At 33.1% G+C, this 13,615-nt stretch overlaps 1 protein-coding gene across 1 annotated transcript; it reads left to right on the plus strand.

The window, feature by feature from the left end:
- Nucleotides 1-793: 793 nt before the first annotated feature.
- LOC104117611 (uncharacterized) lies at nucleotides 794-4,706 on the plus strand. The gene is made up of 5 exons (XM_009628684.4): nucleotides 794-1,215; nucleotides 1,720-1,810; nucleotides 2,652-2,948; nucleotides 3,450-3,658; nucleotides 4,407-4,706. The coding sequence occupies exons 1-5, from the start codon at nucleotides 829-831 to the stop codon at nucleotides 4,509-4,511; spliced, it is 1,089 nt and encodes a 362-aa protein (XP_009626979.2). The 5' UTR covers nucleotides 794-828; the 3' UTR covers nucleotides 4,512-4,706.
- Nucleotides 4,707-13,615: the final 8,909 nt, after the last annotated feature.

Below are 13,615 nucleotides of genomic sequence, written 5' to 3' on the forward strand. Positions count from 1 at the left end.
GAAATTATACTATAATTACGTTATAATAAACAAACATGTGATTGTAATTTACTAAATTACACACTCTAATAATTATATAGTGCTTTTCAAACGGACCCTAGGAAAAATAAAAAGATGAATAGGAAAGATCAAAGGTTGCATTTCCCTAATAATTAAGTAAAGACCTTTCGGTTGCTCTTTATTAAGAACTATATAAGTTTTCCCGGTCAGACTTTCTGAGTACTAATCGCTTCTACTCTCCATTTGCAACTCAAAGAGAATAGAGAAATAGGAAGCAGTTAAGTCACCTAAAGGTTCTCTCTTTTCAGTAATTTATCTTTGTGCATAATCATAGTAAACTCTGAAGTGTTAACAATCTATATGCATGTAATATTTGGTTCAGTTGACTGTTATTTTCTTCTTCTTTCCACTATCTTGATCAAGTTTTCTTAAAATTTTACGTGATTTTAGGATTACTACTTCGTAATTGGCCAAGATGAGCTATTTGTGAAATTGTTGTTATATGTGATTTAACTGTAGTCATGCTTCACATCTTGAGCACACATCTGCACTTTTATTTATTACACGCATTCTTTGATTGATGATGTATCTGATTGATACATTCTTGGAAGCAGAGGCGGACCTATGTTATATCGGACCTATGTTATATAACGAGGGGGTACCGACACCCGTAATGTTCAGCAAAAATTTCAGTGATATATTAGTAATGACACCTATATATATATAAAGCAAATTTTAGTTCAATATACAAATGTGCACCCGCTACATAAAAGTGGACTGATGGATATTCTTGTTTTGTCATTAGGTTGTTAATTTAAGGGGAAAGTCATGGAAAAGGCAAACATTTGCTTGAAGCTGTTGGTTGATAGCAAAGCTCATAGAGTTCTGTTTGCTGAAATTGGAAAAGACTTCGTTGATTTCTTATTTAACCTACTCAAATTACCAATTGGGTATTTTGTTGGGCAGCCTAGTATTAAATCCGTGTTTGGTTCTCTTGGCAACATAATCCCGATTATGAAGAACTCTGGTGCTAATTACATGCAACTTAATGAACTTGATAATGTCCAGGATATTATGACATGGATGATCACAGATAATCTCTTCGTTACACCATCTTCTGCAGCTTCTGCGATCCCCGTGTTAAAAGCATTAAAGCCCCAACCCCAAGTTGATGCATTTGAAGAAAGGATGATTGATTTTCAGATCAGTGATTTGGTAGGGCGCCATTTGCTTCTGTTGTCTTATTGTCTTGTTGTTGATATTGTTTGTTTATTGCTTCATTTTTACTATTCTTGAGCCGAAGTTCTATCGGAAATAAGGTTTGTGTACACATTACATTTCCCAGAACCCACTTGTGCGATTTCACCGGATTTATTGTTGTTGCTGTGATTTGGTAGTGCGATCTTCGTGTCTTTTGAATATCACTTGCCTTCATTTTATATAAAATGACAAACCAGATGATTAGCACACCCATTAAGAAAATCATTTACTAGCCAGCATATATAATAAAAGAATTTGACTAAACTATCCTTATTTCTCGGTTAAATGAATAATTAATGACTATATACCTTTTTGAAGTAGTAAGGGTGGAATTGAAAAAAACAAACCTTTCAAATACTTTTGTCGAAATTATTTTTGTATAATTCCCCCTCTTCTGTATTGTTTGATTTGTAGGACATGATTAATGTTTTATCTTTTTGTTTTTTCAACCAAATCTAGGAGCACGAGTTCTTGCTGGTTTCTTTGAAGTCAAAAACAGTTCTAACTGACGTTTTTCTTCGGCAGACAGGTTGGAGAAAATCCAAAGATGGTTAGTAATTCTTTTCATTTGGTTGCAAATTGATGTTTGTAATGGTATTATAGGTTTGACATTTGCATCATTAGCTAGAGTTATACATAAAGTTAATCTGCATGCATGGTATGTTTGTCAACAAATTGAATGGGAAAAAAATCCATTTAAGGAAACCAGTACTACTAATTGTCAATTGACCACCGGAGATTCCGAATTTATACTTGATGAGTTTTTTAGCCTAGGGTGATATGTACACAGCCCTTGATAAAAAGGTGTGGAGGTCGAAAATTAAGATTGAAGGTTGACAGGTAGTCGTGAGTTTCCCCTAGGCTTACCAAGTAATATTAGTTCTATACTTATATTTTCTTATTCATGGCTCTTTATTTCTACATGTCGTATCATTCGCTTTCGTTACCGTATTACCTTGTTGTTGTTGAGTTCATTTTTTAGTATTGAATGCATTGTACATAAGTGTCTCTGTTTCATGTCGAAATTAATGGATTCGATTGACCAATATTCAAAAGTTCCATCCTATTCTCCCGGGCTTAAATCACTACCAACATTCAACCATCTCCTTCCTTTATCCCCCACGTAGTCAAAGCCGGATTCAAGATTTAAATTTTACGGGTTCAACTTTTAAAGGTTTTAGCATTGAACTCATTATATTTTTAAAGTTATGGGTTCATATATATTTTATATTTTTAAAATTTTAAACTTTTACATATAAATTTTTACTCCGCGTCGAAAGTAAAAACACAACATCTGCCCATGCATGCAGTAGAACCTTTTTTTTAATTTAAAAGTGTTACTTATTCAGAATTTGAATCAATAGAAGCCTTATTTGTTAAGTTTTTGGCAGGACAAAACTGCAGCGTGAAACTTATAGTTGACAATAAAGCCAAAAGAGTCATCTTTGCTGAAGTTGGAAATGACTTCTTTTGTTTCCTGATCAGCTTACTTCAACTTCCAATTGTAACTGTTATCAACCGAACAATTAGTGATAGAAGGATAAGAACTATGGTTGGCTCTATTGGAAATATATACAGAAGTGTTAAAAATCTAGACGAAGCCTACATGCACCCCAATCAAACAAAGGATGAGCTCCTATTGGCAAGTGGATCAAAATCTTGGTCTAAATCCTTGCAATTATTGCACGGTAAATTTTTTCTCTCTATGCATCTGGTGTCTGAAATTCACTGTTCTGGTTAGTTAGTTTTTTGTCGGATCAGTAGTATTCCCTTCGTTTCAATTTATGTGAATCTATTTGATTGGACAATGAATTTAAGAAATGATGACTTTTAAAATTTTATAATATTTGTGTGACTATAGTTCTTTGTAGGTAAAAGGACAGTCTGGTACACTAAGCTCCCACTATACGCGGAGTCCGGGGAAGGGCTAGATCACAAGGTCTATTGTAAAAGTATGTGTGACTATAAATGTTTCTCATCGAGGGTAAAATTGGAAGTTTAAGTTACATTATTTTCAATTTAAGAAAGGGTTTTTTCTTCTTTAACGGACCAGAAGAGAAATAGATTCACATAAACTCGAAAGGAGAGGATTTAGTATCTATGCTTTTGTTTTTTTTTCTTCTTCTTCTTATCACTATCACAAATACTTTATCTGCTTATCCTTACTGAGATTATTTATATTGTGACAGAGCTTACAAGCATCTCTGAAGCTACTCCAAATAAGCTTTTGGACAGTGATAGGGATTGTGTTAAAGGACTAGTCATCTATATGGTAACTGATGATTTGTTAGTAAGCCCTTTATCTGTAATATCTGGCTTGTCCAGGCTCATTATGTGCAATAATCCTGTATCAACTGCTAAGCTTGAAATAAGGACTGTGGAGTTTGGTGTTAATGAGGTAAAGAAGTGAACCTCTACTTATTTATTTTTACTGTTTAGGAGGTCATTTACTTTAATATATTTTATTTAAGCAAATTAGACTAGTTATAAGAGTAACAAAGTTGTTGTAGGTCTTGGGATGGCAGTAGGGCAGGGCAGGGTAGGCAGGGCAAGGTGTGACCTACTAAGCTTTTGACTTGCCTTGCCCTATTTAGCATTTTAAAGTTTTTGCCCTGTGTACTTTGTGATATTAATAGGGTGTTTGGATTGACTTTTAAGCTTGTCAAATCAATTTTTAAGTTTTTTTTTAGTTTTTTTTTAGTGTTTGGAAAAATTAAAAGGTGCTTAAAATAAGTTTAAAATTGCTTAAAACAAGCCAAAAGCAATAATCTGGGCAACCCCAATTTATTATTTTTTTAGCTTAAATGTTATTTAAGCTGAAAAGACACTTTTAGACTTTCCTTCATTTTTTAACTTTTTTTTTCTTCTCATTTTACAAGATTCTATTAAAATTTTATAACTTTTGACCTTTTTAATGAAGCTAAAAGTCCTTACCTATTTTTGCCCTATCCTATTTAAAAAGTTTGAAAAAGTATTTCGACCCGCCTTGCTCTGCCCTGCACTACTTTTGTTCTGCCCCATTACCATCCCTAGTAGGTCATCGTAGTCTAATAGCGTAAAAAAGTTTTACAATGTCGGTGTATAGAAGTTGAGCTCTTTCAACACTGGCAATGCATTTATAATGATTGCTTATATTTGATTGGCAGGCTCTAAGGTTTGTTGAAGCCTCCTTGCGATCTGAGACTGTACTAAGTGATGTGTTTCTTGGAAGCAATGAGCCGATGCCGATGCTGTTGCGGCTGACTGGCTGACTGATTGAAACTTCTTGGTTTTCTTGCTTTCTGTTATGGAAGATTCTTGATTCTGTTGTTGGGCATTGATTTGTTAGAAAAGCAATCTTTGTTACTAAGTGAATGCTCAAATTTTATGTTTTTCTTTGCTTGAACAAATATCATTATCTGTTATAAGGTTAAACTAATTATCAATACGGTTAAGGGCCTATTTTACACCTTTACTGCTAAAAATAAGTTTTATTTATCTCTCGTTTCACTTTTGTATTATTCGTACCCTTACCATTGTATTTTGATATCCAAATTACCCCTCAGATGTTAGTTTAATAATCAGAAAATAGAAATTACATATGACACGCTCTAATTGCTCTAAAAAACACCCGCCCTACTCTCTATTATATCCAACTGACCCAACCCGTCCCTTAACCCGAACCCACCTCACTTAAATCTCCTTGCCTGATCATTGTAAACCAATCTTAACACCTAGTCGAGCTCCAATACAAATGCTGGACATTGGGTGAAAGCCAAAAGAAGATATCTATTAGTGAGGATAATGGTCGTACGTGTGTTGCTTCAGAGTAACAACATATAAATTACCCCCATTTCTGATAATGCCTGCTTATTTGTAATAGGATCTCAAATGTATGTATAGTAAAATCTTGATCTATCGTTTGTTCTGTCTTCATCAAGTCAAGTATTTGGTTAATTTGATCTCATTATGTTTCAACGTGTCTTAAATCAACAATGAATTTAGGTGATTTTTATGTTTAAATTCGTAATTTTATCCAGGTAGTTCTTACCTCAATCTCATGTATCTTTAATTTGAATGTGACTGAATTAAAATGAATATGTACGACAAGAGAGGATTGCTCAAGCAAGAAGTATTCTCCTCTAACTTTTGGTTACAGGTTCGAATCATCAAAGGAGCTTCTAGTAGAGAGAAAAAAAAAGTATATACATGTTATAATAATAAATTAGAAATAATTAACAATAGTCGTCAATCCAACTACTTAAACTAAAAATGGTCAACGGGTATAATATATGTATAGTTGTATATAATAAGTACATAATCCATGTATACCAGTTAGAAAAAGTAAACAATGACTCTATCCGGCTTTGTATAAAGATCCCAAGAATTTCATATGGACAGATTCTTAATGTGCAAGTTATAAATTCTTTGTTTGACGATTTTATAACGAGTTTTCCATCCCTTAAGTGGTATCATGTGTGATTCGTCAGATGAAACTTAATCATAACTCCCTTTCAATATGAGTTGACGCAAATGAGCTAGACCAAATTTAGACAGGTTAAACAGATAGAATCGTTAATAAATGGAAAAATGATATTGTATAGCCGCTATAAAAATAATAGCCGAAAAATATATAAAATTTGTATATATTTTGTATATATATACATTTTGTATGTTATATACAAAAATTATACAAAATTTATATATTTTTTCGGCTACCAAATATAAATAGTTTTTGGCGCGAGTTAAAATTGATAATACCCTCTAATAAATCATGATTGAATTATCAAAAGTTAAGTCAAGATAAATTAATAGCATGTCACAGTCGGACGGGCCCTTGCTCAAAACTATTTTTCTATTTATTTATTTTACTTTTTTTATTTTACTTTTTTCCTTCTAATCATAAACTATACATTTGAGTAAAAGTAAACCGTCAAAATAATTTACTATACATAGATATTTGGCAGAAGTAGTTGTCGATTATTTTGAATATTATACATAAAATTTTCTTTGTCATTATACATAAATCAATAGTATATCACTCAAACCCTTGAACGTTTTGAGAATTAGTCGAGTTACAGTTTTAATGTTTATATCAAAATTAACGTCTCTACATTCAAAAAAAATATATTATTTCTCTTAAATTACTTTAGTGGGAAAGTAAATCTCAGACATAAGATACATGAACTTGTCTCACATACTTAGAACTGTTCCTTTAACGATTTTTGTTTGTAATTATAGTTCAATTCCATGTCCAAATACAAGCACCTTCTTAACCTAATACAAAAATCAAAGTAAAGCAAGAGAGATTCAACGTACCACGTACCTTAATTATGAAAAAACACAATTTTAACAAAACGAAGAACGAAAATTATAATGTGAAGGAATCCTGCAAATTAACGATTCTTGATCTCGTAGCTAGCTGTTAAAATTCAGATCAATACCTGACAATTACCAGATATTACAATAACCGAAACAATTTCTTTAATTTCAGCAGCATTTACGAAGACGATAAAACAGACAAAGGGATTAAACAAAATCATGATATTCTTGTTCACGATGTTTCACGACGTTGACCTCCTTTAATGTTGCTGTCCCATTTTCGTGTATGCAATGAATTTGATGTGCTTGCATTGATTCCAGAATCCCAATAAATTATCTTTTCTCACCTAATTTGTGAAGGATTTAATTACTTACCGTGCAAATATTTTTTTATGCAATTAGTAGTGTTATGCGGAAGCTAACATGACATGTCTTTCACGACGATAAATCAAACAACAAAATAGAGATATATTAAAACAGACATAAATATTTAACATGATTAGATCAATTTACCTACATTCACATGCAGAGATGAGCAATATATCCACTATACAACAATAACAAAAAAAATAATCCAGTGTAATCCCACAAGTAGAGTCTGGGGAGGGTAGAGTGTATGCAGACCTTACCCCCACCTTTCACGAAGGCAGAGAGGTTGTTTCCGGTAGACTCTCGGCTCAGGAAAGGTAAAAGAAGGGCAACAACAAGCATACCAATCAAAAAATCGAAGCAAAAATACAAAACTAACTGTAGATACTGTAATTAGAAAGCCGAAACGAAAGCAACAATACGTAACAACAAAAACCAAGGGATGCGACAATACACAAAGGACACTAAGTCATGTACTAGAGTTACTGTTACAGACAAGACAACGCTCGGCTACATATCCTAAATCGTTACTATTATTCTCAACCTCCATATCTTCCTATCCATAGTCATGTTCTTAGTAAGTTGGAGCAACGCCATATCCTGCCTAATCACCTCTCCCCAATACTTTTCTGCCTGCCTCTACCTCTCTTCGGGCCTTTCAAGGCCAACCTCTCGCACTCCTCACCGGAGCATCTGTGCCTCTACTCTTCACATGCCCGAACCATCTAAGTCTCGCCTCCCGCATCTTGTCCTCCACAGGGACACATCCACCTTATCCCGAATAACTTTATTTCTAATTTTATCTAACCTGGTATGCCCGCACATCCATTTCAATATGCTCATTTCAGTCACCTTCATCTTAGTTCTTGATTGGCTAACACTCCGCCCCATACAACATACTTCGCCTGACCACCGGTCTATATTAAGTTTTGGTGGCACATTCTTATCACACAAAATACCTTTAAGCCTCACATCTCCATCCACTAAACAAGAGTCTCAAACCCATTTGGGCTATATTGTGAATTGAATGCTCATCTCTGCCTATTGATGTAGGTCAATTGACCGAATCACGTTAAATATTTGTGTCTCTTTTGATATATTTCTCTTTTGTTATCTAACATATTGTCATTTAATGTATAGTTTATTAGTTTTAGCATGACACCTAATTATTTTAATCCTAACATACAATTATGCGACTTAACATATTGTAGCTTGCCTTTTTTTTTCTTTTTTTCTTTTTCAGTTTAGCTAGTTTTCATGTATGAATAGTTGCCTTTAATACCCTTTAGAAATGACATGTATGGTAGTATAAAATATTATCACACCATCACTATGTAAGAGTTAACCCTTTGTGAAATTGCTTTCACCGAAGAAACAATTCCTTGTCCAATTTTGCCTTTTCATTCTTTTTCACAAATATTTACTAATCCTTTCCTCTATCTCTTTTTTTTTTCCCTCTCTCTGTGGATTTTTTTGAGGGAAATTTGTTCTTGAAAAATAATTTTGTTGTAAGTTTTAACTACGGTAACTTATCAAGTAGCCACGATATTTTTTTAATGTTTCAAAGTCAATTATAATTGAACATACTGTTTGACTTTTAAGATATGCTTTAAATCTCCTGTCTCTATTCATAACTGGAAAACGGAAATTTAACCGTTGCTATTTCCTTAAAAGTATATCAATTTCAACGTATTAGCTAAATTAGTGAACTATTCCATTCAAAAATTGTCCTTTTCAGTTGTTTGATAATAAGTTGACATTCTACAATCTACCTATGCATTTTTACACCAAAAAAGGAATACAAAATGGAAAAAGGAAAAGTATTCAAAACAACCAAATATCTTCTAGAAGGAGATTAGTAACAACAGTAATTTTGCATGCGTAGTAAAAAGAAAAAAAAAGGAACAAAAGTTTAAAGGACAAAATATATTTTTAATGTTTTTAGAACACTTTAATAAAACCAATGCAATATTTAGACACTAAAACACTGACTTTGCATTGTAGTCTATCTTATATAACCAAATTATTATGTTAATTCCATTGGAATTTTTCTTTCATGTATCTCATTCGCTATAACTATTCATAGTCAACCCCATTCAATTTTTTAAAGTACTTTGCCAAATTAAACAATCCATGAGATTTGAGATGCAATCTAATGATTGTAATTTCACCTCGTACAACTAGTTATATGATTCTAATTTTAACAAATTAAAAGTCATCTTTTCGTATATCTTGTTCGCTATAACTGTTCAGGATTGATCCAACTCAAATTAAAAGTATATTTGAAATAAAATTATACAATTCATTGAGATCTAAATTGTAGTCTAATGATTACAATTTCACTTTATATATAATAGAAACTATATAATTTTATATTCATCAAAAAAAAATCCTCTTTTTGATGAATTAAAGGTCCTCGAATATACGATTCTAATTTTAACAAATTAAAGGTCCTATTTTCGTATATCTTGTTCGCTATAACTATTTAGGATTGATCCAGCTCAAAACTAATCGTATAATCAGATTATACGATTAGTTGAGATCTGAGCTGTAGTCTAATAATTACAATTTCACCTTATAAATATAATAGATACATACTATAAGTATATCTTATTCGCTATAACAATTCACAATTAATCCAGCTCGGAATTAAAGTAGAATCAAAGATAAAATTATATGATTCATTGAGATCTGAGTTGTAGTCTAGATATATACTAGTATATGGTTTTAAATTTATCAAAAATTTCTCTTTTTGTATATCTTATTAGCTATAACTATTCAGGATTGGTTACGATAAACAGGATAAAAAATAAAATAAGATCACATTATTCAATATGAAAATAATAAATGAACAAAGAATCCCAATGTAAATGGATAATAATGCATCTTCAATTCTTCACTACACCTGCCTATATATATACATAGTCAACAACCACTTTTCTGCATATCTACACTACACCAACTTCTCTTCTCACCTCCATCAATATTTCTTTGCTTCTTCACTCTTTCATTCATTCATTCTGAGATCAAGAAAATGTCTGCGGAGAGAGGAAATCGCCACCAAAGGAGGCCATCTCAGAGTTTTAATTTTGTATTGCCGGAGAACTTCTCTTTAGCTGATCCCCTGGCGGCTGAGAATGGCGGAGAGCAAAATAAGGTTGTTCCGCCGCCGGCGAATTCGAAACCCGGCCTCGGCCGTACTGCTAGCGGTGTTTCGCTGCCGCCGTTGCCGGTGGAGTCATCGGAAAAGGAAGGAACATCCCATGCAGGGCGGCGACAAGGATGAAAAAAGAATGTTTATCAAAAACTATATTCAGATGTAATATCTGAGTTACTTTATGTTTTCATGAGTTGATAATCTATGAATCGTTTTTATTAATATTATTTCTTTTTTCGGTTCCTACATTTCTTGCTACCTTAAAATGTTACTCCATTTATGTTAATTGTCAAATACATGAAAATTTTCTAAAGTTGTCACGGTTTTTCATTTAGACACTCGTTGTTTTCTGTGGACACTTAATAGTATCTTTGAAGAGCCTCCGATTGCTTAAGTCAGGATGTATTCAAAAGAACTCAAATAACTTTTGCTTAAACCTTATATTTATATTAGAAAATTTATTAAATAAATATAAATATTTAATTATGAACTCAATAATTAAAACGGGCAATAGGTTCAAGGTATATTCGAAACTCATAAGCTTTAAGTTTTGATTCTGCTTCTTGCTGAAGTTATGACTATATTCGTCAAACTATGGAAATTATTTTTAGATAAACGGTAAAAAGTTGATGCCGGGACAAACATGCATGTCAAACTGTAATTACAACAATTACATATAAATCCAAGTCCTATCAGTGGCTTTTTAAATATGCTTTTAGTGTGAATGCTCAGTAGTGTAGTGGCAGAGTCACAAGTCTAGTTACAGGTTTCGTAGAACCCAGTAACTTCAGATCAAACTCTGTATTTGTATTAAGAAATTTATTTAATATGTGTAAATAATTTATCCCGAGCTCAATAATAATTTCATAACTCATATACTCAAACTTCTGACTCTGCCTCTGATACTCAACAAGGATCAAGGAGTTTCTTAGGATGCATGTAGTATTAGTAGAGATGCATGGTATGATAATTAATAGGGATAATACATTGCTCTCTGAACTTGTGCCGAAAAGTGAGTTTCCGTCCCAACCTTTACGGGTATCGTTTTTCCATCTTATACTTGTTCATACTGAATTTAATTTCTCCTTAAATAATAATGTGGTACAACAAGTGAAGTTACTCTCTTCAAAGAGCGTAAAATATCAAAAAAACCTTAAAAGTAGCTTAATTGTCCAACTTGTCAGACTTTCTTGGCTCCATCCTCTCTTTTTTTTAGCAACTTTTTAGTACTCTTCTTTTACTTTGCTTCTTCTCCAAATTTCTCCGGTCACTCTCTCAAACATTTCTTCTTCTATCACCAAGTGACCCTCTTTACTGTCATTTCCATAAAATCAAAAGCTAATCAACTCTATAGAAAATATTTTCTTAATTCATATTGGTATTGAATATTAACCAGAACAGGGAGAAAAAAGAAATAAAAATGAGTGTTGTTTTGTTGGGTCCTTTTGCTGGATCTGTATATGGTGGAAGCTGTGTTTTGTTGGTGGAAAGGAGTTTTGGGGCATGCTATGGTGGTCCAACAATTTAAGTAACTATACTTCAATTCAAACTCAAATAACAACAATGTTTGATCGTTTTATAGGTTTTTCTTCTTCGCTTGCCAGAAAAAATGGAGATAGCAGCAACCGCGACTATATGTGTTGGGGGGGGGGGGGAGGGAGGGGTTGTGTAAAAAAAGTAAATAAAAAGGGGGGAGGGAGAGACATTAAAAAGGAAAAATAACTAAAAAAATAAAAAAGCATTTGACTCTGACATAGTTCTGATATGGCTGCTGACGTGGCAGAGCGTGTAAAACACTGCTATCCACAAGAATGGCTATGTATTTTTTAAGGAAGAATTAAACTCAGTATAAACAAGAATAGGATGAAAAAACGATACCCGTAAAGGTTGGGATATAAACTCATTTTACGACAAAGTTCAGGGAGCAACTTATGTATTTTTCCTAATTAGTACTACATGTTATTTATTTGTTTTCTTTATGATTAGTTTATTGCCTGTTTGTTTAGGCATGTATCTAGATCGAAGTCACATTTTCTGTAGAGTTGACTTGAGAAGCATTTATAAATCTTATGGTTAGTTGACTTTTTATTTAATTTGATATCTTATGATTCGATGTAAAAGAATCTTGACTTGGGCCAAATTTATTAGGCTGCCTATTTCAGTTATATGTAAGATCATTTCATGACTAGGATAAGCAGTTTCTATGGGCTGCCCATATTTAGCCCATGTGTTTTCTTCTCACTTTCAGCAACACATGTTTCTTTTACTAAAGGCTGAATGATCTACGACCCCGTAAATTTGTACCAATTTTTCAAGTCGATTATCGAAAATACGAGTTTCTATTTTGACACATTTACTTCACAAAAAATATACACTACTAAAACCACGTACACTCTTTTTCGTGTGCATTGCGCGCACTTTAGCCATATCATCTAAACAAATGTCACATAAGCATGATCAACGCTAATATTTTTTTAATTATATTTATGTGCAAGAGAAGTATTAAGATGGAAAACTCGTAAGTTTGGTAGTCGTCTTAAAAAATAAGTACAAGTTTAGGGGATCGTTAGGCCATTTTGCCTTAGTGGCTTTCATAAACACAAGATTATAAATGAAGATATTCAGGAAAAGGTGGGAGTGACCCCCGTGGAAGCTAAGATGCGGGAGGCGAAGCTGAGATGGTTCGAACATGTGAAGAGGAGAAACACAGATGCCCAAGTTAGGAGGTGTGAGAGGTTGGCCTTGATGGGTATGAGAAGAGGTAGAGGTAGACCAAAGAAGTATTGGGGAGATGTGATTAACTAGGCAGGATGTGGCATAACTAGAGCTCACTGATGACATGATCTTTGATAGGAGGGCGTGGAGGTTGAGAATTAGTAGAAGATTAGTAGATAATCGAGCGTTTTTCTTTTTTCCTTCCAGTACCGGTAGTTTTTGTTTTAGTATGGTATCCTTTTATTCTTAGATTGTTGTTACAGTCAAACCTCTCTATAGCAGTCTTGTTTGTTCCGAATATTTTTGGATGGAAGTGTTGTTATAGAGAATATATATTATAACATAACATAAAAATTGATTCCGAAAAAAGTTGGCTTTTATAGAGAAGTGTTGTTATAGAGAGGTCTGACTGTACTTCCTACTATTTGATTGCTATCTTTCGCTTCAGTCTTCTTAATATTTTGATGCTGTTATTGCTTGTTATAACAGCTCTTTTCATCTTCTCTTTAGCCGATGGTCTAAGGATAACAACCTCCTAAGTGGCGGATCTACATGTTATTTTTGGGTGCTCAAGCACCCATTATCTTTGACAAGATTTAGTAAATTTGTATAGGTAATTATAAAAATATTTAGATAAATATTGAATGAGCACCCATAACTAAACTCCTTTTTCCTCTTCTTTCAGAATTTTTATCAGTGAGCACCCACGACTTTAAAATCCTGAATCCGTCACTGAGCCTCCCTGCCCCTGTTTGTGATTTAGCAGGAAAATAAATGGTTACGTTTTTCTTTAGAATTTTATAGGAAAGTCAT

Source organism: Nicotiana tomentosiformis, chromosome 7 (genome assembly GCF_000390325.3).
Source record: "Nicotiana tomentosiformis chromosome 7, ASM39032v3, whole genome shotgun sequence".
Taxonomy (NCBI): Eukaryota; Viridiplantae; Streptophyta; class Magnoliopsida; order Solanales; family Solanaceae; genus Nicotiana; species Nicotiana tomentosiformis.

Bases quoted from the DNA above. Each gene is read 5' to 3' on its own strand.
- LOC104117611 (XM_009628684.4), top strand. From the start codon at position 829: ATGGAAAAGGCAAACATTTGCTTGAAGCTGTTGGTTGATAGCAAAGCT. The intron at 1,811-2,651 runs GTTAGTAATTCT...AGTTTTTGGCAG, and splicing joins TTGGAGAAAATCCAAAGATG to GACAAAACTGCAGCGTGAAA. The intron at 3,659-4,406 runs GTAAAGAAGTGA...TTTGATTGGCAG, and splicing joins TGGAGTTTGGTGTTAATGAG to GCTCTAAGGTTTGTTGAAGC.